Raw genomic sequence first — 27472 nt, 5'->3', positions numbered from 1 at the left:
GCTCTGTATCACCACAAACACTGTCTATATCACTGGGAACACTCTCTGTATCACCAGGAACACTGCCTATATCACTGGGAATACTCTCTGTATCACCACGAATACTGTCTATATCACTGGGAACACTCTCTGTGTCACCACAAACACTGTCTATATCACTGGGAACACTCTCTGTATCACCAGGGACACTGTCTATGTCACTGGGAATACTCTCTGTATCACCACGAATACTGTCTATATCACTGGGAACACTCTCTGTGTCACCACAAACACTGTCTATATCACTGGGAACACTCTCTGTATCACCACGAACACTCTCCGTCTCACCAGGGACACTGCCTATATCACTGGGAATACTCTCTGTATCACCACGAACAATGTTTGTATCACTGGGAACACTCTCTGCATCACCACGAACACTCTCTGTCTCACAAGGGACACTGTCTATATCACAGGGAATACTCTCTGTATCACCACGAACAATGTCTATATCACTGGGTACACTCTCTGTCACACCACGAACACTGTCTATATCACTGGGGACATTCTCTGTATCACCACGAACACTGTCTATATCACTGGGAATGCTCTCTGTATCACCAGGAACACTGTCTATATCACTGGGAACATTCTCTGTATCACTACGAACACGGTCTATATCACTGGGGATACTCTGTATCGTCACAAACACTGTCTATACCACTGGAGACACTCTGTGTCATCACGAACACCGTCAATATCACTGTGAACACTCTCTGTATCACCAGGAACTCAGTCTGTGTCACTGGGAATGCTCTGTATCACCACGAACACTGATAATATATCACTGGGGATACTCTGTATCACCACAAACACTGTCTATATCACTGGGGATACTCTGCGCCATCACGAACACCGTCAATATCACTGTAAACACTCTCTGTGTCACCAGAAACACAGTCTGTATCACTGGGAAGACTCTCTGTGTCACCAAAAACACTGTCTATATCACTGGGGACACTCTGTGTCACCACAAACACTGTCTATATCACTGGGAACACTCTCTGTATCACCACGAACACTCTCCGTCTCACCAGGGACACTGCCTATATCACTGGGAATACTCTCTGTATCACCACGAACAATGTTTGTATCACTGGGAACACTCTCTGCATCACCACGAACACTCTCTGTCTCACAAGGAACACTGTCTATATCACTGGTGACACTCTGTGTATCACCACAAACACTGTCTATATCACTGGGAACACTCTCTGTATCACCATGAACACTGTCTGTATCACTGGGTACACTCTCTGTATCACCACGAACACTGTCTATATCACTTGGAACACTCTCTGTATCACCACGAACACTGTCTACATCACTGGGAACACTCTCGCTATCGCCACGAACACTGTCTATTTCACTGGAAACACTCTCGGTGTCACCACGAAGACTGTCGATATCACTGGGAATGCTCTCTGTATCAGCACGAACACTGTCTATATCACTGGGAACACTCTCTGTGTCTCCATGAACACTGTCTATATCACTGGGAAAACTCTGTATCACCATGCACACTGTCTATATCACTGGGAACACTCTCTGTATCACCACAAAAACTGTCTATATCACTGCAGAGACTCCCTGTTTCACCACAAACAATGTCTATATCACTGGAGATACTCTCTGTATCACCACGAACACCATCAATATCGCTAGGAACACTCTCTGTATCACCACGAACACTGCCTATATCACTGGGGACACTCTCAGTATCACCACAAACCCTGTCTATATCATTGGGATCAATCTGTATCACCATGTACACTGTGTATATCACTGGGAACACTCTTTGTATCACCACAAATACTGTCTATATCACTGGGAACATTGTATCACAACGAATACAGTCTATATCACTGGGAGCACTCACTGTGTCACCACGAACACTGTCTATATCACTGGGGACACTCCGTGTATCACCAGGAACACTGTCTATGTCACTGGGAACACTCTCTGTGTCACCACAAACACTGTCGATATCAATGGGAACACTCTCTGTGTCACCACGAACAGTCTACATCACTGGAAACACTCTCTGTATCACCATGAACACTTTCTATATCACTGGGAACACTCTATGCGTCACCAGGAATACTGTCTATATCACTGGGAACACTCTCTGTATCACCAGGAACACTGTCTATATCACTGGGAACACTCTGTATCACCACAAACAATGTCTATATCACTGGGAACACTCTATGTATCACCAGGAACACTGCCTATATCACTGGGAATACTCTCTGTATCACCACGAACAATGTTTGTATCACTGGGAACATTCTCTGTATCACCATGAACACTGCCTATATCGCTGGGAATAGTCTCTGTATCACCACGAATACTGTCTATATCACTGGGAACACTCTCTGTGTCACCACAAACACTGTCTATATCACTGGGAATGCTCTGTATCACCACAAACACTGTCTATATCACTGGGGACACTCTGTGTCACCACGAACACTGTCTATATCACAGGGAACGCTCTCTGTATGACCACGAACACTCTCTGTATCACCAGGGACACTGTCTATATCACTGGGAATACCCTCTGTATCACTACGGACAATGTCTATGTCACTGGGAACACTCTCTGTGTCACCACAAACACTGTCTATATCACTGGGAATGCTCTGTATCACCACAAACACTGTCTATATCACTGGGGACACTCTGTGTCACCACGAACACTGTCTATATCACGGGGAACACTCTCTCTATGACCACGAACACTCTCTGTATCACCAGGGACACTGTCTATATCACTGGGAATACCCTCTGTATCACCACGAACAATGTCTATATCACTGGGAACACTCTCTGTATCACCACAAACACTGTCTATATCACTAGGGACTCTCTGTATCACCACGAACACTGTCTAAATCACTGGCAACACTCTCTGTATCACCAGGAACACTGTCTATGTCACTGGGAACACTGTATCACCACGAGTACTGTCTATATCACTGGGGATACTCTCTGTATCACCACGAAAACTGTCTATATCACTGGGAACACTCTCTGTATCATCACGGACACTGTCTATATCACTGGGAACACTCTCTGTTGCTCCACGAACACTGTCTATATCACTGGGAACACTCTATCACCACGAACACTGTCTATATCACTGGGGACGCTCTGTGTCAGCAGGAACACTGTCTATAGTACTGGGAATACTCTCTGTATCACCACGCTCACTGTCTATATCAATGGGGACACTCTCTATCACCAAGAACACTGTCTATATCACTGGGGACACTCTCTGTATCACCACAAACACTGTCTATATCACTGTGAACAAACACTGTATCACCAGTGACACTGTCTATGTCACTGGGAATACTCTCTGTGTCACCACAAACACTGTCTGTATCACTGGAAACACTGTATCACCACAAACACTGTCTATATCACTGGGGACACTCTGTGTCATCACGAACACCGTCAATATCACTGTGAACACTCTCTGTATCACCAGGAATACAGTCTGTGTCACTGGGAACACTCTGTATCACCACGAACATTGTCTATATCACTGGGAACACTCTCTGTATCACCACAAACACTCTCTGTATCACCAGGGACACTGTCTATATTACTGGGAATACTCTCTGTATCACCACGAACAATGTCTATATCACTGGGAACACTCTCTGTATCACCACAAACACTGTCTATATCACTAGGGACTCTCTGTATCACCACGAACACTGTCTAAATCACTGGCAACACTCCTGTATCACCACGAACATTGTCTATATCACTGGGGACACTCTGTGTCACCAGGAACACTGTCTATAGCACTGGGAACACTCTGTGTATCACCACGAACACTGTCTATATCACTGGGAACACTGTATCACCAAGAGTACTGTCTATATCTCTGGGGACACTCTCTGTAACACCACGAAAACTGTCTGTATCACTGGGAACACTCTCTGTATCTGCACGAACACTGTCTATATCACTGGGAACACTCACTGTATCACCACAACACTGTCTATATTACTGGGGACACTTTGTGTCACCACGAACACTGTCTATATCACTGGGAATGCTCTCTGTATCACCACAACCACTGTCTATTTCACTGGTGACACTCTGCATCACCATGAACACTGTCTATATCACTGTGGACACTCTTTTTATCACCTGGAACACTGTCTATATCACTGGGAATGCTCTCTGTATCACCACAACCACTGTCTATTTCACTGGTGACAATCTGCATCACCAGGAACACTGTCTATAGCACTGGGAACACTCTCTGTATCACCAGGAACACTGTCTATATTACTGGGAACACTCTGTGTATCACCACAAACACTGTCTATATCACTGGGGACACTCTGTATCACCACAAACACTGTCTATATCACTGGGAACACTCTCTGTATCACCAGGAACACTGCCTATATCACTGGGAACACTCTCTGTATCACCAGGAACAGTGTCTATATCACTGGGAACACTCTCTGTGTCACCACAAACACTGTCTATATCACTGGGAACACTCTCTGTATCACCAGGGACACTCTCTGTCTCACCAGGGACACTGCCTATATCACTGGGAATACTCTCTGTATCACCACGAACAATGTTTGTATCACTGGGAACACTCTCTGTATCACCAGGAACACTGTCTATATCACTAGGAATACCCTCTGTATCACCACAAACACTGTCTATATCACTGGGAATGCTCTGTATCACCACAAACACTGTCTATATCACTGGGGACACTCTCTGTATGACCACGAACATTCTCTGTATCACCAGGGACACTGTCTATATCACTGGGAATACTCTCTGTATCACCACGAACAATGTTTGTATCACTGGGAACACTCTCTGTATCACCAGGAACACTGTCTATATCACTAGGGACTCTCTGTATCACCAGGAACACTGTATATATCACTGGGGACACTCTGTGTATCACCACGAACACTGTCTATGTCACCGGGAACACTGTATCACCACGAGTACTGTCTATATCACTGGGGATACTCTCTGTATCACCACGAAAACTGTCTATATCACTGGGAACACTCTCTGTATCACCACAAACACTGTCTATATCACTGGGAACACTCTCTGTTTCTCCACGAACACTGTCTATATCGCTGAGAACACTCTATCACCACGAACACTGTCTATATCACTGGGGAAACTCTCTGTATCACCACAAACACTGTCTATATCACTGGGAACACTCTCTGTATCACCACGCTCACTGTCTATTTCAATGGGGACACTCTCTATCACCACGATCACTGCCTATATCACTGGGAACACTCTCTGTGTCTCCACGAACACTGTCTATATCACTGGAAACACTCTCTGTCTCCACGAACACTGTCTATATCTCTGTGAACACACTCTGTATCACCACGAACACTGTCTATATCACTGGGAACACTCTCTGTATCACCAGGAACACTGTCTATATCACTGGGGACACTCTCTGTGTCTCCACAAACACTGTCTATATCACTGGGAACACTTTCTGTATTACTGAAAACATTGTCTTGTTTCACTGGGAACAATGTCCACTTCACTGGGAACAGTTTATATCTCTGGGAACACTGTCCATATCACTGGCAATAATATCTGTTTAACTAGGGCATCTATGTTTGTCACTTGGGATTATGTGTGCGGGGAGTTCAGGGATCTCAGCCTGTATCACTGGGATCTCTGTATGTATCATTTAGATCTTCACTTGAGTTTCAGAGATCTCTTTGATGCTGTCATCTTTGTCTGTATCACTGGGTACACTGAATCATTCAAAACATTTTATCACTGGGATAACTGTATCATTGGGTTCTCTTTTTGTGTCACCCGGATCTTTTTCTGCATCACTGGAATATCTCTTTTGTGCTGGAACCTCTGGGACCTCTTTTCACCGGAATCTCTGTCTGTTCACTGTGATCTCTGTCTGTATCACTGTGATCTCTGTCTGTTCACTGTGATCTCTGTCTGTATCACTGTGATCTCTGTCTGTATCACTGTGATCTCTGTCTGTTCACTGTGATCTCTGTCTGTATCACTGTGATCTCTGTCTGTATCACTGTGATCTCTGTCTGTATCACTGTGATCTCTGTCTGTTCACTGTGATCTCTGTCTGTATCACTGTGATCTCTGTCTGTATCACTGTGATCTCTGTCTGTATCACTGTGATTTCTGTCTGTTCACTGTGATCTCTGTCTGTATCACTGTGATCTCTGTCTGTATCACTGTGATCTCTGTCTGTTCACTGTGATCTCTGTCTGTATCACTGTGATCTCTGTCTGTATCACTGTGATCTCTGTCTGTTCACTGTGATCTCTCTCTGTATCACTGTAAAATCTGTCTGTATCACTGTGGTCTCTGTCTGTATCACTGTGATCTCTCTCTGTATCACTGTAAAATCTGTCTGTATCACTGTGGTCTCTCTCTGTATCACTGTAATTCCTGATGAAGGGCTTTTTCCTGAAACATCAATTTTTCCTGCTCCTCAGATGCTGCCTGACCTGCTGTGCTTTTCCAGCACCACTCTAATCTTGACTCTGATCTCCAGCATCTGCAGTACCCACTTCTGTCTCACTGTCATCTCTGTCTGTCTCACTGGGAACACTGTATCAATGCTGGCATGACTGAAATCTCATTCTCCTTCCTAATATTTTAGTTATTTTGCGGTACTTTTCAGGACTTGGAAGTGAGACATGAGAAACTGGAGGAGTTTGATTTGGATGATATCTCTGTATCCTCGGAGTCTGATGAAGAAGATGACCTTGCCCAGTACACCTTCCCAAAATATGCTGCCACATATTTCCAGGGCTCTGCAACACACACTCACATCCAGAGAGTTCTCCAGCATCCCCTGCTCTACCATGAAGATGAAGTTGATACTGCGGTAAATGAACTCTTCCCTCTGGGAAGTTGGCCCATTGGTTTTAGAGTGACTGCATTGTTAAAAGAGTGAATCACAACATTTTGTAATACGTTCGCTCACAGGGCTACTTTGTAGCTTATTCAGGCACCCTGTTATAAATGAGAAAGTTGTGAGAGTGAAAGCTATCCAGATTGAATACAATCCATTGAAATCTTGCATTGGTAGAAAACGGTTTAATAAAGTCAATACTGACAGGCCGATCAGCCTGACCTCGGTTGTTGGTAAGATTTTAGAGCGCGTTATTAATGATCAGATTGTGGAGTACTAAGAAATGCATTGGAAAGCAGGACTGAGTCAACATGGCTTCATCGAGGGGATGTCTTGCTTGACAAATCTTTGAGGAGGTAACGAGCAAGTTAGACAAATGAGTGTCAGTGGACATGATCTATTTGGATTTTTCGAAGGCCTATGATAAGGCTTCACATGAAAGGGTGCTAAATGAGATGAGAGCACATGGTGCTAAGGGATGGATAGAGGATTGGCTGACTGGCAGAAGGCAGAGAATGTGAATCTTTTTTCAGGATGGCAGCTAGTGACTAGTGGAGTTCTGCATGGGTCCATATTGGGACCATGACTGTTCATGTTATCCATTAACCGGATCTGGATGAAGGTGGAGGGACAGGTCATGTTGAGGAAGGAGGGAGGCTGTAGAAGGACTTGGACAGGCTAGGAGAGTGGGCAAAGAAGTGGCAGCTAGAATACAGACGGGGAAAAGTGTGAGGTTAGCAGTTTGGTAGGAAGAATAGAGGCATAGACTATTTTCTAAAGGGGAAAAGGGGTTTGAGAGTCCTAGGTCAGGATTCTTTTAAAGTGAACATGCAGGTTCACTTGGCAGTTAGGAAGACAAGTGCAATATTAACATTCAGTTCAAGACAGCTAGAAGACAAGAGTAGAGATGTACTATTAAGGCTGTGTCAGGCTCTGTTCAGACTGCATTTGGAATATTATGCATGGTTTTGTGTGCGTATCTAAGGAAGGATGTGCTGGTGTTGGTGGAGTCCTGGGGCTGAAGGTCTTGACGGATGAGGAATAGTTGAAGACTCAGGGTCTGTATCCAAGGAGTTTCGGAGGAAGGAGGATCTCTGATTGAAACTTACAGAATGCTGAGAGGCTTGGATAGATTGGACATGGAGGCTATGTTTCCACTGGTAGGAAAGACTACGATCCAAGGGCACAACTTCCAAATGAAGGGATAATCCATTAGTACTGAGATAAGGAAGAATTCCTTCAGCCAGAGAGTGGCGAATCTGTGGAACTCATTGCCACGGAAAGCTGAGGAGGCCATTGGGTGCATTGCAGAAAGAGGTAGGTAGATTCTTGATTGGTAAATCGATCAAGGGTTATGGGAAGAAGGCTAGAAAATGGGGTTGAGAAACATATCAACCAGGATGGAATGGCAGAGCAGACATGATGGGCCAAATAGCCTAATTCTGCTCCTATATCTGATGGTTTTATGGTCTAAACTGGATACCATTAGGGTATTGGTTGATGATCCATTGGAAAGAGTGAAGGCAGGAATGTTCATTGATTGATGGGAGAGAGTTGGAGAATAAATGACATGTAACACATTTTCTTTTAATGGATGTACTCTCAGGTACATTTTCTTCCTAATGTATGAAATGTGTCCATCCTAGGCTTCCTTGGCGGTCTGGATTATTATTCTGAGGTTCATGGGTGTTCTCCAAGAACCCAAGACATTTACTCAGGACAATAGGACACGCAATGACGCCATCATGACACAGATACATGACTCCCATAATAAAAGGTCTAAGAAGATCTTGGACATGCATCAGCCTGTGGGTCAGGTATAGTGAACCAGTAACTTTTTACGTAAGGGCGTGCTGATGTTCCTGTTACCTGTGATACTGAGCTAGAATGCACAGAGTTTGTACATGAGGAACATACTCATTCCTCAAATCAGCCAGCCATCCTTATCTTTTAGATTACCGTGGTATCCTTGTGTTAACCAATGCTAGCGATAATAACCACTGATCATCTCATTGAGGGTATAATCCAGGGTAGTTTAGACTGGTACTGCAGCGTGGTACTGAAACATACCCTTTCAAATTTTGTTTTATTCATACACGGGATGTGGACATCACTAGGCCAACATTAATAGCCCATTCCGAATTGCCCAGAGGGCAGTTAAGAGACAATCACGTTGCTGTGGATCTGGAGTCACATACCGGTCAGACCCGGTAAGGCTGGCAGTTTCCTTCCCTGAAGGACATGAGTGACATTTTTACAAGTATATGGTTATACTATCACCATCACTAAGACAGGCTTTGTCTCTGTCTGTATTTGAACCTGCAAGCATTAGTCTGGAAGACGCATTGACTGATATTCCCACCATGCCAGCGTTAACCCATATCTCCTGCCACTGCTTTCCTCAGTGGAATGTTATGGAAGTTCTTTCTGCCTGTGCTGGCAGGTGATTCCAACCTGGAGAGATCTCCTGGAACTCTGGAGATCATAGAGTCATAGAGATGTACAGCATGGAAATAGATCCTTCGGTCCAACCCGTCCATGCTGACCAGATATCCCAACCCAATCTAGTCCCTCCTGCCAGCACCCGGCCCATATCCCTCTAACCCTTTCCTATTCATATACCCATCCAAATGCCTCTTAAATGTTGCAATTGTACCAGCCTCCACCACTTCCTCTGGCAGCTCATTCCATACACATACCACCCTCTGTGTGAATATGTTATCCCTGAGGTCTCTTTTATATCTTTCCCCTCTCACCCTAAACCTATGGCCCCCCAGTTCTGGACTCCCCGATCCCAGGGAAAAGACTTTGTCTATTTACCCTATCTATGCCCCTCATGATTTTATAAACCTCTATTAAGGTTACCCCTCAGCCTCCGACGCTCCAGGGAAAATAGCCCCAGCCTATTCAGCCTCTCCCTGTAGCTCAGATCCTCCAACCCTGGCAACATCCTTGTAAATCTTTTCTGAACCCTTTCAAGTTTCACAACATCTTTCTGATAGAAAGGAGACCAGAATTGCACGCAATATTCCAACAGTAGCCTAACCAATGTCCTGTACAGCCGCAACATGACCTCCCAACTCCTGTACTCAATTCTCTGACCAATAAAGGAAAGCATACCAAATGCCTTCTTCACTATCCTACCTACCTGCGACTCCACTTTCAAGGAGCTATGAACCTGCACTCCAAGGTCTCTTTGTTCAGCAACACTCCTCAGGACCTTACCATTAAGTGTATAAGTCCTGCTAAGATTTGCTTTCCCAAAATGCAGCACCTCGCATTTATCTGAATTAAACTCCATCTGCCACTTCTCAGCCCATTGGCCCATCTGGTCTAGATCCTGTTGTAATCTGAGGTAACCCTCTTCGCTGTCCACTACACCTCCAATTTTGGTGTCATCTGCAAACTTACTAACTATACCTCTTATGTTCACATCCAAATCATTTATATAAATGATGAAAAGTAATTGATTCAGCTCCGATCCTTGTGGCACTCCACTGGCCACAGGCCTCCAGTCTGAAAAACAACCCTCCACCACCACCCTCTGTCTTCTACCTTTGAGCCAGTTCTGTATCCAAATGGCTAGTTCTCCCTGTATTCCATGAGATCTAACCTTGCTAATCAGTCTCCCACGGGGAACCTTGTCAAACACCTTACTGAAGTCCATATAAATCCCATCTACTGCTCTGCCCTCATCAATCTTCTTTGTTACTTCAAAAAACTCAATCAAGTTTGTGAGACATGATTTCCCATGCACAAAGCAATGTTGACCTATCCCTAATCAGTCCTTGCCTTTCCAAATACATGTACATCCTGTCCCTCAGGATTCCCTCCAACAACCTGCCCACCACCGACGTCAGGCTCACTGGTCTATTGTTCCCCGGCTTGCCCTTACCACCCTTCTTAAACAGTGGCACCACATTAGCCAACTTCCAGTCTTCTGGCACCTCACCTGTTACTATTAATGATACAAATATCCCAGCAAGAGGCCCAGCACCCCTCAGAGCCTCAGCAACAAACAGAGGGAGGTCGCATTTCTTGTTGTTGCTATTTGTGGATGTTTCTGATGCACCTTCGTCTCTGTAACAACAGTCCCTGTCTTTATCCAAGTGCTAATCTCTTAGTCACCCATAATGATGGGCTAGGACTCCACGTGAGCTTTGTGGAAAGGAGGGATGTGCAGAATTATGGGGAGAAGGGGGTGGATTGGCAATAGGCAAAGTGCTCATTCAAATAGCCCAGCACAGATAAGATGGGCTGAATGGCCCCACATTGTGCTGTAACAAAGTTGTGATTCCCTGACTCTTCAGATGACAGGCAGTAGCAGTCAGGGGAGGATGGTTGAGGGTCACCGTTATTGAAGTAGCCTCCCAAGGCTCGATTACAGCATTCCTCATGGAATAGGAGCTTTCTCCCCATCACTCCCAATTCCTCGGACAGGACATTTAGCTTCCTCTCTGCTGATGCCAGCACTTCCCTCCCATCCCCACCCACTTGACAATGACTGACTCCTCCCTCCTCCCACATCCATCTTCCCATCTTGTAGCCTGCCCCAAAATCCGCTGAATTCACCCTGACTCCTGGGCAATGAATTCCATCCTAACGCATAATTGCCAATCTCAAGAGACTCCAGCTACTTGAGCATGAGTGTGTGTGTGTGTGTATGTCAGTGTGTCTGTGTGACTGTGTGTGTGTCTGTGAGTGTGTGTGTCTATGTGAGTGTGTCTGTGAGAGTGTGTGTGTGTGTGTCTGTGTGTGAGTGTGTCTGTCTGTGTGTATGCCTGTGTCTATGTGTATGTGTGTGTGTCTGTGTGTCTGTGTGTATGCCTGTGTCTATGTGTATGTGTGTGTCTGTGTGAGTGTGTCTGTGTGAGTGTGTCTATGTGTGTCTGTGTGAGTGTGTCTATGTGTATGTCTGTGTCTGTCTGTGTGTGTATGTCAGTGTGTCTGCCTGTCTGTGTGACTGTGTGTGTGTCTATGTGAGTGTGTCTGTGAATGTGAGTGACTGTGTGTGTGTCTGTGTCTATGTGAGTGTGTCTGTGTGTATGTCTGTGTCTATGTGTGTGTGTGTCTGTGTGTGTGTTTGTCTGTGTCTATGTGAGTGTGTCTGTGTGTGTGTCTGTGTGAGTGTGTGTGTGTCTGTGTCTATGTGAGTGTGTCTGTGAATGTGAGTGACTGTGTGTGTGTCTGTGTCTATGTGAGTGTGTCTGTGTGTATGTCTGTGTCTATGTGTATGTGTGTGTGAGTGTGAGTGTGTGTGTGTCTGTGTGTGTGTTTGTCTGTGTCTATGTGAGTGTGTCTGTGTGAGTGTGTCTGTGTGTGTGTCTGTGTGAGTGTGTGTGTGTGTCTGTGTCTATGTGAGTGGTCTGTGTCTGTGTGTGAGTGTGTGTGTGTCTGTGTGTATGCCTGTGTCTATGTGTATGTGTGTGTATCTATGTGAGTGTGTCTATGTGTGAGTGTGTGTGCGTCAGTGTGAGTGTTTGTGTGTCTATGTGAGTGTGTCTGTGTGTCTGTGTGTGTGTATGTGTGTCTGTGTGAGTGTGTGTGTGTCTGTGTCTATGTGAGTGTGTCGGGGTGTGTGTGTGTGTGTGTGTCTGTGTGTATGTCTATGTCTATGTGTGTGTGTGTGTCTGTGTCTATTTGAGTGTGTCTGTGTGTGTATGTCTGTGCGTGTGAGTGTGTGTGTGTCTATGTGTATGTGTGTGTCTGTGTGAGTGTGTGTGTGTCTGTGTCTATGTGGGTGTGTGTGTCTGTGTGAGTGTATGTGTGTCTGTGTCTATGTGTGTGTGAGTGTGTGTGTGTCTGTGTGTATGCCTGTGTCTATGTGTATGTGTATGTGCGAGTGTGTGTGTCTGTGTGTGTGTCTATGTGAGTGTGTGTATGTCTGTGTCTATGTCTGTGTCTATGTGTGTGTCTGTGTGAGTGTGTCTATGTGAGTGTGCCTGTGTGTGTGTGTATGTGTCTGTGTGTATGTCTGTCTATGTGTATGTGTGTGTCTATGTTTGTGACTGTGTCTATATGAGTGTGTTGGTGTGTGTGAGTATGTGTCTCTGTGTATGTCTGTGTCTATGTCTGTGTCTATGTGTGTGTGGGTCTGTGTCTGTGTGTGAGTGTGTCTGTGTCTGTGTGTGTTGTGTCTGTGAGTGTGTGCGTGTCTGTGCCTGTGTGTGTCTGTGTGTGTGTCTGTGTATATGTCTGTGTCTATGTGTGTGTATGTCTGTGTCTATGTGTGTGTCTGTGTGTGAGCGTGTGAGTGTCTGTGTGTGTGAGTGTGTGTGTCTGTGTCTGTGTGTGTGCCTGTGTGACTGTGTCTGTCTGTGTGTGTGCCTGTGTGTCTGTGTCTATGTGAGTGTGTCTGTGTGTGTGTGTGTCTGTGTGTATGTCTGTGTCTGTGTGTATGTGTGTGTCTGTGTGATTGTGTCTGTGTGTGTGAGTGTGTCTGTGTCTATGTGAGTGTGTCTGTGTGTGAGTGTGTGTGTCTGTGTATGTGTGTATGTCTGTGTCTGTGTGAGTGTGTGTGTCTGTGTGTGTGTCTGTGTGAGTGTGTGTGTGTGTCTATGTGAGTGTGTCTGTGTGTGTGTATCTGTGTGTCTGTGTGTGTGTGTCTGTGTGTATGTCTATGTCTATGTGTATGTGTGTGTTTGTGTGTGTCCGTGTGCGTACGTGTGTCTGTGTCTATGTGAGTGTGTCTGTGTGTGTGTCTCTGTCTATGTGAGTGTGAGTGTCTGTGTGAGTGTGTGTGTGTGTCTGTGTGTATGTGTGTGTCTGTGTGTCTGTGTCTATGTGTCTGTGTCTACGTGAGTGTGTCTGTGTGTGTGTGTATGTCTGTGTCTATGTGTATGTGTGTATCTGTGTGTGAGTGTGTGAGAGTGTGTGTGTCTGTATATGTGTGTGTCTGTGTGACTGTGTCTGTCTGTGTGTGTGTGTGCCTGTGTGTCTGTGTCTATGTGAGTTTGTCTGTGTGTGTGAGTGTGTGTGTCTATGTGTATGTCTGTGTCTATGTGTATGTCTGTGTGTATGTGTGTGTGTGTCTGTGTGAGTGTGTGTGTCTGTGTGTGTGTCTGTGTGAGTGTGTGTGTCTGTGTCTATGTGAGTGTGTCTGTGTGTGTGTATCTGTGTGTCTGTGTATGTGTGTCTGTGTGTATGTCTGTGTCTATATGTAAGTGTGTGTTTGTGTGTGTGTCTATGTCTGTGTGAGTGCGTGTGTGTCTGTGTCTATGTGAGTGTGTCTGTGTCTATGTGAGTGTGTCTGTGTGTGTGAGTGTGAGTGTCTGTGTGAGTGTGAGTGTCTGTGTGAGTGTGTGTGTGTGTCTGTGTCTATGTGAGTGTGTGTGTGTCTGTGTGTATGTGTGTGTCTGTGTGTCTGTGTCCACGTGAGTGTGTCTGTGTGTGTGTGTGTCTGTGTGTATGCCTATGTGTGTCTGTGTGTGTCTGTGTCTATGTGTATGTTTGTGTCTTTGTGAGTGTGTCTGTGTGTGTATGTCTGTGTGAGTGTGTGTGTGCCTGTGTCTGTGTGAGTGTGTGTGTGTGTGTCTGTGTCTATGTGAGTGTGTCTGTGTCTGTGTGTGTGTGTGTGTGTGTCTGTGTGTATGTCTGTGTCTATGTGTATGTGTGTGTCTGTGTGAGTGTGTGTGTGTGTGAGAGTGTGTCTGTGTGTGTGTCTGTGTCTATGTGAGTGTGTCTGTGTGTGTGAGTGTCTGTGTGTGTGAGTGTCTGTGTGTGTGTCTGTCTGTCTGTATGAGTGTGTGTGAGTGTGAGTGTCTGTGTGCGTGGAGGGGAGGGGTGGTGTGGGTGGCTGGCTGGTGGTGGTATTGGTCAGTGATGTGAAGAGAGGCCCTACTGTCAAATTTGTACCCCACTGGTTCTCAAAATGGTCTTTTCTTTCATCAGTTTCCCAGACGACAGGTTAGCTAATTGCCACCTCCCTCCTCAACACCCACCGCCCCTCCCCCTCCCATCCTGGAGGTGGCAGCAAGGGGACTGTGGAGATGGCAACCCATGGGGCAGTTGAATGACCTTTCTCAGGTCGCACAGAGCTGTTTGCAAACCTGAACAGCCCTCTCTTCAGAACATAGCTCCGGAGATGTTACGCTGACTAAACTCTACTTGTTCACAGTGACAAGATCTTCCACTTCCTGGACTCAGTCAACTTTCAAATGTTCAGTCTGGTGAGGCTCATCCTTCATTGTCCCTTGAGAAGGTGATGGTGAACCGCCTGCCTGACCCACTGCAGCCCGTGCGACCCACAATACCCTTAGGGAGGGTCTCCCAGGATTTTGACCCAGCGGCACTGAAGGAATGGCGATATATTTCCAAATCAGCTCATTGTTTCGTGATGCTGGGAAGTGTGTTTCAAGGCTCTCTGGCTAACCTGGTCCCTTTGGTTAATACCACAGGTTCCACAGAATCACGGACAGGACATGTATCCAGGTGAAAGCACCATCACAGATAGACCAATGTCAAACCTGGAGAAGCTTCATTTCATCATAGGCAATGCCATTGCCCGACCTAACATCAGGTAATTCCCGCTCGATGTGTGAGGCAGGTACTTCACTCCTGGTCCCTGACCCAGTGTTATCTGTGAGATGGAATAGGCAGGGCATGGTCAGAATTTTCAGCAATACCTGAGGTTTATTTTTGAGGACGACCATAGAGTGATGTGAACTCATATCCATTTGAGGGAAGGCTGTGGCAGTGCTGTCGTGGCAACGTCCCCTTGATGGGTAATCCAGGGGCACAGCCTAATGGTCTAGGGACCACATGGTTCAAATCCCACGACCGCACCCGGTGGAATTTAAAATCAATTCATAATTCTGGAATTGAAAGCTAGTCTAATGGTGACCATGAATCTATTGATGATTCTTACAAGCTGGTTTGGTAATGCCCCTTAGGGAAGGCCTACGTTTAAGACTTGACCCACAATAGTGGCACCACTTGGCGTTGACCTGGGCACCGGAAACACCAACAGCAAAAACAGCTCTGTTGACCCTGCAAAATCCTCCTCACTAACATCTGGGGGCTAGTGCCAAAACTGGGAGGGCTGTCTCACAGACTAGTCAAGCAACAGCCTGACATAGTCACACTCATGGATTCATACCTTACTGACAACGTCGCAGACACCACCCTCACCATCCCTGGGTATGTCCTGTCCCACCGGCAGGACAGACCCAGCAGAGGTGGGTGGCACAGTGACGTACAATCTGGAGGACGTTACTAGGCATCCAGTCGCGAATGGTGGTGGGCAGTTAACCAACTCACTGAAGGAAGAGCCTCTACAAATATCCTCACCGTTAATGGAAGAGCTCAGCACATCAGTGCACAAAGATAAAGCTAAAACATTTGCAGCAATCTTCAGCCTGAAATGCTGAGTGGCTGATCCATCTCGGCCTCCCCAGCGTCACAGATATCAACCTTCAACCAATTCCAATCACTCCACGTGATATCAAGGAATGATTGGAGACACTGGAAGCTGCAAAGATTACTGGCCCTGACCACCTTCCAGTAATAATACTGAAGACTTGTGCTGTCAAACTTGCCGGTCCCTTAGCCAAGCTGTTCTAGTACAGTTACAACACTGGCATGTACCCAACAATGTGGAAAATTGCCCAGTTATATCTTGTAGGACCAAATCCAACCCAGCCAATTACCACCCCCATTGGTCTACTGTCGATCATCAGTAAAGTGTTAGAAGGTGGCATCAGCAAATCTACCAAGCAGCACCTGCTCAGCACTAACCTGCTCAGTGATACCCAGTTTGGGTTTCTGCCAGGGCCACTCAGCTCCTGACCTCGTTACAGCCTTGGGCCAAACATGGACAAAAGAGCTGAATTCCAGAGGTGAGGTGAGATTGACAGTCCTTGTTATCGAGGTTGCATTCGGCCGAGTGTGGCACCAAAGAGCTGGAATCAATGGGATTCAGAAACATAACTATCTGATGGTGGGAGTCATACCTGGCATGTAAAGGGATAGCTATGTTTGTGGAAATCAGTTACCTCAGCTCCAGGACATCTCTGCAGGAGTTCCTCAGGGTAGTGTCCTAGCCCAACCATCTTCAGCTGCTTCACCAATCACCTTCCCTCCATCATAAGGATGGTCACTGATGATTGCACAATGTTCCGCACCATTACACAACTCCTCAGGTACTGAAGCAGTCCATGTTCAGGCTTGGGCTGACATGTGGCAGGTAACATTTGTGCCCGACAAATGCCAGGGAATGTCCATCTCCAGCAATTCAGAGTCTAACCACTGCCCTTTGACTTTCAATCACTGAATCTTTCACTGTCAATATCCTGGAGGAGTTACCATTGACCAGGAACTGAACTAGCTCAGCCCATATAAATAATGAGGGTGACAGGAGTAGGTCACAAATAAGGAGTTCTGCAGTGTCCCACTCATCTCCTAACTCCTCAATACCTGTCCACCATCGACAGTAGTGTGATGGAATACTCCCCGCTTATCTGGATGGGTGTGGCCTCACCAACATTCAAATGTCTCGGGCCCTATCTGGGTCCAAGCTGCCTGCTTGGTTAGCACTTTATCCACCAATAATGGACACTGCAGCAACTAAGGAAGGAGATTTGACAAACCATGAGTTCTACCAACCAGAGGGCCTGGGGCTCTGGATAACACCACCTGCCCTCTGAGGCCTGCACAATCGTGATTTGGAGCTACTCCACTGTCAAAGGCCCAGAACTCCTCTCACCCCCACCCCTCCTCACAGCCCTGAGAGTGTTCCAATGCGCAAGGACTGCAGCAGTTCAAGAAGTCCAGCAATCAGCAGTTATGTAAAATGATGCATTGTCCGATTCTTGCACCCTCAAAATACGGTGTGTAACATGGCATATGATTCTGCAGTAGGGCAGGATTGGCTAAATAATCCTGACGGAGCTACCCTGGAAACCAATGTGAGGCTTACAGCATGACCCTTCTGCACGTGTAACGTGATATTTATTTACATGTAAGGTTCTGAACTTTGTAGGTGAATGGAATTATATCTTTTTCATTGAGGAGCGGGTTACAGAGAATTCTAATCCTCACTCTAAGCCCCATGGCAATACCTTAACCAATCAGAGGCTACCTCCATGGCCTGAGTTTCATCAGTTCACCAAGACCGATATTTAACGATTCCTGCTGCCTCTCTGAGACAACCACAATCCAACCAATCAGAGTCTTCTACTCATGCTGTGTAAACTGGTGTTCCTTTCTAACTTGGGTTTCTTGCGACCCGGCCCTGATGAGTGCAAGATGGTTTTTTGTGTCTCTAAATAGCAACGTTTGGGAATAGCTGGAGCATGGAAGGACGTCAATTGTTCTGTTGCACATGTGCCAGCTCTCTGGACAAACTATGAAGCTAATCCCACTCGCCTGCCCTTTCTCCTGTGGGCCTTGCACTGTTAGGCTTTGCCCAAATATCTTTGGAAAATCGCGATTGAATCTTAGAATCATAGAATCCCTACAGTGTGAAAGCAGGCCATTCTGCCCAACAGGTCCAAACCGACCCAGACCTTATACTCTACATTTACCCCTGACTAATGAAGGGCTTTTTCCCGAAACGTTGATTTCGCTGCTCGTTGGATGCTGCCTGAACTGCTGTGCTCTTCCAGCACCACTAATCCAGTATTTGCTTTCCAGCATCTGCAGTTATTGTTTTTACCTCATTGATTTTAACCCGACTGCGAATCCTCTTGCAAGGATGCCTGCCTTGAAGAAGTTTTCCTCCTCTCTCTACAAGAATCTCAGGGAGTGCCTCTCCCACTGCAACTCCCAGGTCATTTCCTCTGCTCTGAAGCTCTTCAACCATGTTGTGAAACAAACTCGACTCTATGCTACTCTCTCCCCACCCCCACCCTCCTCTAGCTTATCTCTCCATGCTTCAGGCTCACTGCCTTTATTCCTGATGAAGGGCTTTTGCCCGAAACGTCGATTTCGCTGCTCATTGGATGCTGCCTGAACTGCTGTGCTTTTCCAGCATCACTAATCCAGTAATGCCCTTAACCTACACACCCTGGACACTACGGGCTACTTAGCATGGCCAATTCACCTAACCTACACATCTTGGATTGTGGGGGGAGCCGAACCAGAGCATCCGCAGGAAACCTACGCAGACATGGGGAGAATGTGCAAACTCCATACAGACAGTCGCCCGAGGCTGGGATTGAACCTGAGTCCATTGTACGGTGAGACAGCAGTGCTGACCACTGAGCCACAGTGCCACCCTGATCTCCCTCCAACTCATGGTCAGGTAGCCCCTTCCAGATCCTTACTGCTGTCTGCATAAACATGCCCTTGGTTGATTTGATTTTAGATTGGGGTGCTCTGATTCTCAGCTTTTCTACCAACAGAAATGGTTATTTTCTACCTGCTTTATGCAGGTACCTCATTGTTTTGAATTTCTCCAGGAAATCTTCCCTCGACCTTGTCTGAGGTGAACAGCCTCAGCTGATCCAATCTCCCCGTCATAAATAAAGTCTCTCCTCACCAGAAGCGTTTTCTGCGCCCCTTCCTACTCCTTCCTGTGGTGTGGTGCCGAGGATGAGAAACCCTTGTGTGGAAGCAGGCCATTCGGCCCACTGAGCGCACACCAACGCTCTGAAGGCCATTCCACCCAGACTAAACCCCCGACCCTATCCCTGCGTTTCCCATGACTAGTCCACCTAGTTTGCACATCCCTGGACACTACAGGTAATTTAGCAAAGCTAATCCACCTAACCTGGGCACCTGGGACTGTGGGAGGAAGCCCACACAGACATGGGGCAAATATAGAACATAGAACATAGAAGAATACAGCGCAGTACAGGCCCTTCGGCCTCGATGTTGCGCCGATCAAAGCCCACCTAACCTACACTAACCCACTATCCTCCATATACCTATCCAATGCCCGCTTAAATACCCATAAAGAGTACCCATAAATATGCAAACTCCACACAGACAGTTGCCCGTGGATGGAATTGAACCCAGGTCTCTGGTGCTGTGAGGTAGCAGTGCTAACCACTGTGCCACCATGCCACCCACTTGGGCATAACCATTGTAGCCACAACAGCATCTTAGAAATGTTTACCAGCCTGTCCTTGATTTTGAGTTCTATATCTCTGTTTATAAAGCGAACCTCCCACATATCTTATTCACTATTTTCTCAAACTGCCCTGCGGGGATTATAGATATCCTCCCCAGTCTCTCTGTGCCTGCACTCCCTGTATTTTATATTGTCTCTCTGCGTTCTTCTGATCATTACAATCGTCGGGAGGGTTTCCTCTGAGGGGAACACGTCTGGATTCCAGCTCCCACGATTGTGACAGTGCTCCTCCAGTCTTCGCCCCAGTCACGGTTTGATTTTCGTGCTCATCTCCCGCTGAATTGCTTTGTTGGGCTGAAGTGGATGCCAACAGGGAGGGCTCCCGGGAGTAAGACCTGTCCCCAGCTCACGACGCCATTGTGCCCATGTCGCCATTGTATCAGCAGGCAACTGAAAGAGCATTGGATGCCAGGAATGTGTCGCCCCTGTCTCTCTCTCTCTCTCTCTCTCTCTCTCTCTCTGAACTGATCCCTTGGACCTATTCCCCTCTGTTTTATAATTCTGATTGTTTTTTTGCTGCAGGGATGAGATTTACTGTCAAATCTGTAAGCAGCTGACTGCCTGTCCCAAATCGAACATTAAAGCCAGAGGATGGATTCTGCTGTGTCTTTGTGCTGGCTGCTTTCCACCCACTGATGGGTTTATAAAGGTTAGTTTCACTGTGTTCCCTGTCCTGTGTTTGCTCTCTACATTTAATTTCACGTGGGGCACTGCTGCTTTGCCCTCAGGCCACTACCTCCCCCTTGTCATGCAGTCTGTGCAGGAGACTAGTTTGTGAAATAAACGCAGATAGGAATTGGGAATTGATTTGCCATTTGTCTGTGGGCCGCCCCTTCTGGGGAATTGGCTGATTGAACCTTTGGCAGTTTTATTTGACCTTTGAGACTGGGTGAGTGGAGTTTGTTCCTATTGCCAATATGTCATATAAACTGACTTGGAAGAAAAGGCAGCAGCACATCCCTTTCATTTTTGAGTCCCTTTCCAACTTGGACAATGGTCAACGTTTGTAGCCACAGGAATTTTCTGTTTGATCCTAACTGGTGCTTTCTTCACCGTTGGCCTGTCAGACAAAGCAGGGAGCAGACTGAAGCCCAACCTGAACTGGTGCTGCTTTGAGATGCCAATCCCAGCGTGGACTGGAAAGTCTGCCAATTCCTCGGCTTTTTTTTTCCTGACCTTGGCACAGTTCCATACTCACTGCAAGTGCCAAGCCCAGATTCCCCCATTCCCTTCTGATGGACTGACAACTTTGCAGGTCTGTCCCTCGGAGATTTCATGACACGTCTCCTTATCTATCAGCCATGGTGGCTCGGTGGTTAGCACTGCTGCCTCACCAGTACTGGGGACTCAGGTTCAATCCCCCCTTTGGCCAACTGCCTGCGTGGGTTTCCTCTGGGTGCTCCGGTTTCCTTCCACAGTCCAAAGGTGTGCAGGTTAGGTGGCCATGATTTGGAGATGCCGGTGTTGGACTGGGGTGGACAAAGTTAAAAATCACACAACACCAGGTTAAAGTCCAACAGGTTTAATTGGAAGCACTAGCTTTCGGAGCGATGCTCCTTCATCAGGTGGTTGGGTGAGTGATGAAAGCGCAGTGCTCCAAAAGCTAATGCTTCCAATTAAACCTGTTGGACTATAACCTGGTGTTGTGTGATTTTTAACCAGGTTAGGTGGAGTGGACTTGGGATATTTGTTAACTAGCAGGCAGCGTGTTTGGTCTATTATTGTCACATGTATTGAGGTACAGTGAAAAGTATTATTTTGCATGCTAACCAGATAAATCATACTTTATGTGCAGAATGTTTCCTGTGCCTAAGAAGAATGTTTGTATTTGATTTGTGTTTATTTTATCAGTATTTGCGTAATTTCATTCGCAATGGGCCAGAGGGATACGTCATGTACTGTGCTGAACATCTGCGACGTACTGTTGCAAATGGAGCTCGGAGAAAACCACCAAGTTACTTGGAGCTGGAGGTATGGACACGGGGCAGGGAAACATCATAGGTGAGCAGGGGAGGTAGTGAGTGTCAAGTTCAGCGAGACTCCTTCACTTCCTTCGCCTGAGCTGTGACATTGGGCTTTATACAGTGGACCGAGATGCTGAGGGCAAGTGGGGTCTCTACAGATTGGGAGAGGTAGCTGTAGGCACCCGGTCAGGGGACAGACACACCAGGAGGTCCCCGGGGGATTAAAATGCTCATCCTCACGCCTGGAAGCAGTCAGCTGACATGGGTGATGATCACATGACAGAGGCCTGTGCTGAGAGGGGATTGGATGAACAGCACCCATCAGTCTGCCGAGATCCCAGTGAGATTCTCCTCCAGGATTGGCCACACCACTGCCTGAATAAACCATCATACCCCAACCTGGGTGGGGGGGGCGGCATCTCTTTGCGTTAGAGGTTTCAGCAGCTGGGGTGGGGCATGTTCATTGGAGCTGAGGTCAGTGCCATGGGGGGGGGTGTGGGGGGGTTGTTTAGTGTGGGGTGGGTTGGTGTAAGGAGGTCAGGGGTCAGGTGTCAGTGTGGGAATGGTTGGTATGAGGGGAGTTTGGTGTGAGTGTGATCAGGAGGTCGGTCTGAGGGATGTCGGGGGTCAGTGTGAGAAGGGCTCAGTGTGATGGGGGTCAGGGGTCAGTCTGAGGGAGCAGGTTGGTGTGGAGAGAGGTCAGAGGTTAGTCTGAGTGATGGTCAGTGTGAGGGGGTAAGTTGTTTTGGGGGTGGGGTCAGTGTGGGGGGAATTGGTGTGAGGTGGGATCAGGGGTCAGTGTGGGGGGGTCAGTCTGAGGAGGATTCAGTGTGGGGGTCAATCTGAGGGGGGATGAGTGTGGGGGGGGTTCAGGGGTCAGTTGGGGGGAAGGGGGAACGTGGTGGTGTGTGAGGTCGCAGACTGTTCTTTTTCACTTTCCCACAGGCCACGAAACAAAAGGGTCCCATCAAAGTAACGGTGACCCTGATGAATAGATTGAGCTGTTCAATCGCCATTGATTCAGCGACTACAGCCAATGAACTTTGCAAAACAGTCGCAGGCAAGATCCAACTCAAGGACACCTTTGGGTTCTCCATTTACATTGCACTGTATGACTCTGTAAGTTACCGCAGAGTTTGGTTTTGTGTTGTCCATGTGTGTGGGTGTACCTCTGTGTGTGTGTGTGTGAGAGAGGCTGTGTGTACCAGTCTGCACACACGTGTATATACCTGTGTGCATGTAAGTGTGTATCTACATCTGTGTGCATGTGTGTCTATGTAGCTACGTGTACATTTCTGTTTGTATGACTGTGTGTGTGTACATATGTGCTTTTATCTGTGTGGGTGTATGTGTGTCTATTGCTGTGTGGGTGTGTATGAGTGTGACTCGGTATCTATGTGTGTGTCTCTCTGTATCATGCAAATACACGCATAGTGGGTGTCTCTGTACCTGTGTGTGTCTGTATTGCTGTGTGTATCTGTACTTATGTCTGTGTGTGTATATGTGTCTGTCTCTGTATGTGCAGCTCTGTGTGTATGTGCTTATGAGTTTGAGTGTTTGCGAGTGCCTGTGAGTCTGTGTGTGTTTGTGTGCGCGCGCTTATGTGAGTCCGATGGCTGAGCACGGCAGGTCTGAGAGATTATCACATCCCCTCCAGCCCTTCGGCTGATGATTCAGGACGCCTCCATGCTGAACAACACATGAAGGAAGCAGTGAGGGTGACAAGGCCACAGAATATACTCGAGGTGGGGGATTTCAGCAGCACTACTGATCAAGCTGGTCAGATCCTAAAGGACATAGCTGCTAAACTGGGTGGGTCTACGGTAGGTGGTCAGGGAGCCAACAAGAGGGAAATCCACACTTGACCTCGTCTTTACCAATCTGCCAGCTGCAGATGCATCTGTCCTTGACTGTACTGGTGAGGTGACCAGTGCACAGTCCTTGTGGAGACAAAGTCCTGCCTTCACATCAAGAATACCCTGCCATGATTGTAGGTGGCACTTTCACTATCACTGAGGCAAGTCATCGTGGACACTGGGAAGAGGGTCTCCACAGGAATCCCCATCCTCAATGATGGAAGAGCCCAACACAATAGTGAAACAGATACGGCTGAAGCACTCTCAGCAATCTCCAGCTAGCAGTACCGAGTGGATGGTCCATCTCGGCCTCCCCAAGGGGGCCCCAGCATCTCAGATACCAGTCTTCAGCCGATTCGGTTCACCCTGCGCGGTATAGCTGCGATGGTTGTCCAGCTCTCACCTCTTTCCAATCCTTTCCTAGCTATCCTCTCTCGGGAGTGGCAATGATCATGTGCTGGATGCCATCTCCCAGTGTGAGCAGTATGTGAAGGGGCAAGGGGGGCAGGAACGCCATACACCATTCCGCCTCCTTTACCGAAAAGAGATCTTCACACCTTGGCACGACAGCAACGAGGACCGCATCAGCACAGATCTCATCTACCAGCAGATCATCCGAGGAATCCGAAGCGGGGAATATAGCTGTGAGAAGGTAGGGAATCCAGTGGGACCTGATTCGCAAGTAGTTATTGTTATGCACAGTTCCCGGGTGAAGCTCCCAGTGAGGAGGTATATATTGGCCTCCTTTTTTTACCCGCACCCTTCAGTTGGTTCGCGTTTTTATTCATTCATGGGGTGTGGGCGCCACTGGCTGGGCCAGCATTTACTGATCGTCCCTAGTTGCCCCTTGAGAAGGTGGCGGTGAGCTGCCTTCTTGAACCAAGGCAGTCGACCTGCTGTGGGTTGACCCACAATGCCATCAGGGAGGGGGGTTTGACCCAGCAACGGTGAAGGACTGATGGGATGTTTTCACGTCAGGGTGGGGAGTGGCTTGGAGAGGGACTTTCAGGGAGTGGTGGGCCCTTGTCCCTTTTAGATAGAAGTGGGCTTGGGTTTGGAAGGCGCTATCTGAGGATTTTGGTGAATTCTCGAGTGTATCTTGTAGAGAGCACACATTGCTGCCGCTGAGTGTTGGTGGTAGAGGGAATGCATGCATGTGGATGTGGTGTCAATCAATCAAGTTACTTTGCCCTGAATGGTGTAAAGCTTCTTGAGCATCGTTGGAGCTGTCTCCGTCCTGACCTGTGCCTTGTGGATGATAGAGAGGATATGGGGAGTCAGGAGGTGAGTTATCTGCTGCAGGATTTCTAGCCTATGACCTGCTGTTGTGGCTACTGTGTTTATATGGTGAGTCCAGTGGGGTTTCTGGTCAATGGTAACCCCCAGAATGTTAATAGTAGGAGATTCAGTGATGGTAACAGCAGTGAATGCCAAGAGGCAATGGTTAGATTGTCTCTGATTAGTGATGGTATTTGTGCAGCATGAATCTGACTTGTCACTTGTCAGCCCAAGCCTGGATATTGTCCAGATCTTGTTGCATCAGAATATGGGCTGCTTCAGTATCTGAGGAGGCATGAATGATGCTGAACATTGTACAATCACTGGTGAACATCCTTACTTCTGACCTTGTGGTGGAGGGAAGGTCATTGGTGAAGCAGGTTGGGCCTAGGACACTCCCCTGAGGGACTCCTGCAGAGATGTCCTGGAGCTGAGATGACTGACCTCCAACAACCCCAACCACCTTCCTATGTGTCTGGTATGAATGTAACCAGTGGAGAGTTTGCCCCCCACCCCAGTACCCCTAATGCCAGTTTTGAAAAGTATCCCCGTCTTTGTGGATACCAGTCTTCCAGACACAAATGACATTAGGTTTTATTTACCCAGGCTTTCTTGAATTAACAGAAGAGTGAGTTTATTAGATACAAAGCCCAAGAATGTGTAGTAATGGATCACACATTTACATCGATTAGGAACAAGAAGTAACTAAAGTCAGAAAAATATATATGGATCAGTCTTTGAGTAGTTTGTGAAGAGCTAATAGTACAACATTGAGGTCACTACTTTGGATGGTACTGATGCCAGTTGAGCAGTTGAGTTTGAAATTCTTGGCTTCATTGGATTTGATTTGCCTGAGCTTCTTCCCACTGTGCTTGGCTGGCAGTAATTCAGAGTCTGTCTTTTACCTTTCTTTACCTGCAGTGCTGGGGTGTTTAATGGCTGTTCTCAAGTTGTAACTTTCATAGTCAAAAAGTGTGTTGGAAAAGCACAGTCAGTCCGGCAGCATCCGAGGAGCAGGAGAGTCGATGTTTCAAGCTTTTCATCACGAGTGTGGAGGGCGGGGGACCAAAGCTGGCTGAGAGGGAAATGGGAGGGGGTGGTCCGGCTGGAGGGAAGGTATCTGGGAAGGCGATAGGTGGATGAAGGGGGTGGTGGTGATGGTGCTAGGTTGGAATGGAGGATGGAGCGGATAGATGGGAAGGAAGATGGAAAGGTAGGACCGTTCAAGAGGGCGGTACTAAGTTGGAGAGTTGGGTCTGGGATAAGTTGGGGGAAGGGGGTTGAGGAAACTGTGAAATTGATTCCGTGTGGTTGGAGGGTCCCAAGAAGATGAGGCGTTCTTCCTCCAGGTGTCAGATGGCTCGGATTTGGTGGTGGAGGTGGCCAACGACTTGCATGTCCTTGGCGGAGTGGGAGGGGCGGGGGGGTTTGAAGTGTTCAGCCACAGGGTGGTGGGTGTGTGTGTCCCAGAGCTGTTCTCTGAAACATTCTGCAAGTTGGCATCCTGTCTGCCCAATGCAGAGGAGACATTTTTTTGTATATTCTGGAAGGATAAAATACCAACAAATCTCGAGGAGATGGTTTCCTACTGAGACGGGGTAGGGGGGCTATTCAACGTCTTGTTATTTCTTATTTTGGTCTTCCTGTTTGAAGTGTCCTGCTCACTCTATCCGTGTTGGAGACGAATTCTTCTCAGAATTTCCTTTCTCCCTCCTCACTCCCATCATATTTCTCACTCTTGCTGAGATACAGAGAGAGCTTCTTCATTTGTGGTCCTATGGGGCTGTGAGTGTCTGCGAGATATTCCACTGTGGAGACCATCACAACCGAGCCCATTCCAAAGGAGATCACTGAACAGTGATCCAGAATGGGAACCTTTCCTATCCACTACTTGCCTCTTTGGCTAGATTTAACTTCAGAAACCTGGGAAATGGAGTCTTGACCTTTGGGAAAGGGGGTCTTTATGTTTGGGAAACACAGACCCAAAGTCTGGGAAACGCAGTTCTGAAGTTTGAGAAACACAGTCCTGAAGTTTGAGAAACGCAGTCCTGAAGTTTGAGAAACACGGTCCTGAAGTTTGAGAAACGCAGTCCTGAAATTTGGGAAACGCAGTCCTGAAGTTTGAGAAACGCAGTCCTGAAATTTGGGAAATACAGTCCTGAAGTTTGAGAAACGCAGTCCTGAAATTTGGGAAACACAGTCCTGAAGTTTGAGAAACGCAGTCCTGAAGTTTGAGAAACGCAGTCAAGTCTGGGGAACATGGGAATTATGTCATATGGTCAGGCTGTTTTGGGTTGAGCATGCTAAGTTCAGAGCAGGGTAT

The 27472-nt window shown here is 47.2% G+C and overlaps 1 protein-coding gene across 1 annotated transcript in view; it reads left to right on the top strand.

The window, feature by feature from the left end:
• Nucleotides 1-27472, top strand: part of LOC140478446 (unconventional myosin-VIIa-like) — a 531053-nt gene that overhangs the window by 400413 nt on the left and 103168 nt on the right. Inside the window, exons 19-25 of the mRNA XM_072571711.1 lie at nucleotides 6746-6952; nucleotides 8626-8796; nucleotides 15376-15497; nucleotides 20574-20700; nucleotides 21903-22022; nucleotides 22961-23134; nucleotides 24296-24523. Of these exons, the coding sequence (XP_072427812.1) occupies nucleotides 6746-6952; nucleotides 8626-8796; nucleotides 15376-15497; nucleotides 20574-20700; nucleotides 21903-22022; nucleotides 22961-23134; nucleotides 24296-24523 (1149 nt within the window). The remainder of the gene's footprint in view (nucleotides 1-6745; nucleotides 6953-8625; nucleotides 8797-15375; nucleotides 15498-20573; nucleotides 20701-21902; nucleotides 22023-22960; nucleotides 23135-24295; nucleotides 24524-27472) is intronic.

Source organism: Chiloscyllium punctatum, chromosome 6 (assembly GCF_047496795.1).
Source record: "Chiloscyllium punctatum isolate Juve2018m chromosome 6, sChiPun1.3, whole genome shotgun sequence".
Classification (NCBI taxonomy): Eukaryota; Metazoa; Chordata; class Chondrichthyes; order Orectolobiformes; family Hemiscylliidae; genus Chiloscyllium; species Chiloscyllium punctatum.
The sequence above is the reverse complement of the archived record's forward strand: the minus strand, read 5'-3'. Positions and strand labels throughout refer to the sequence as shown.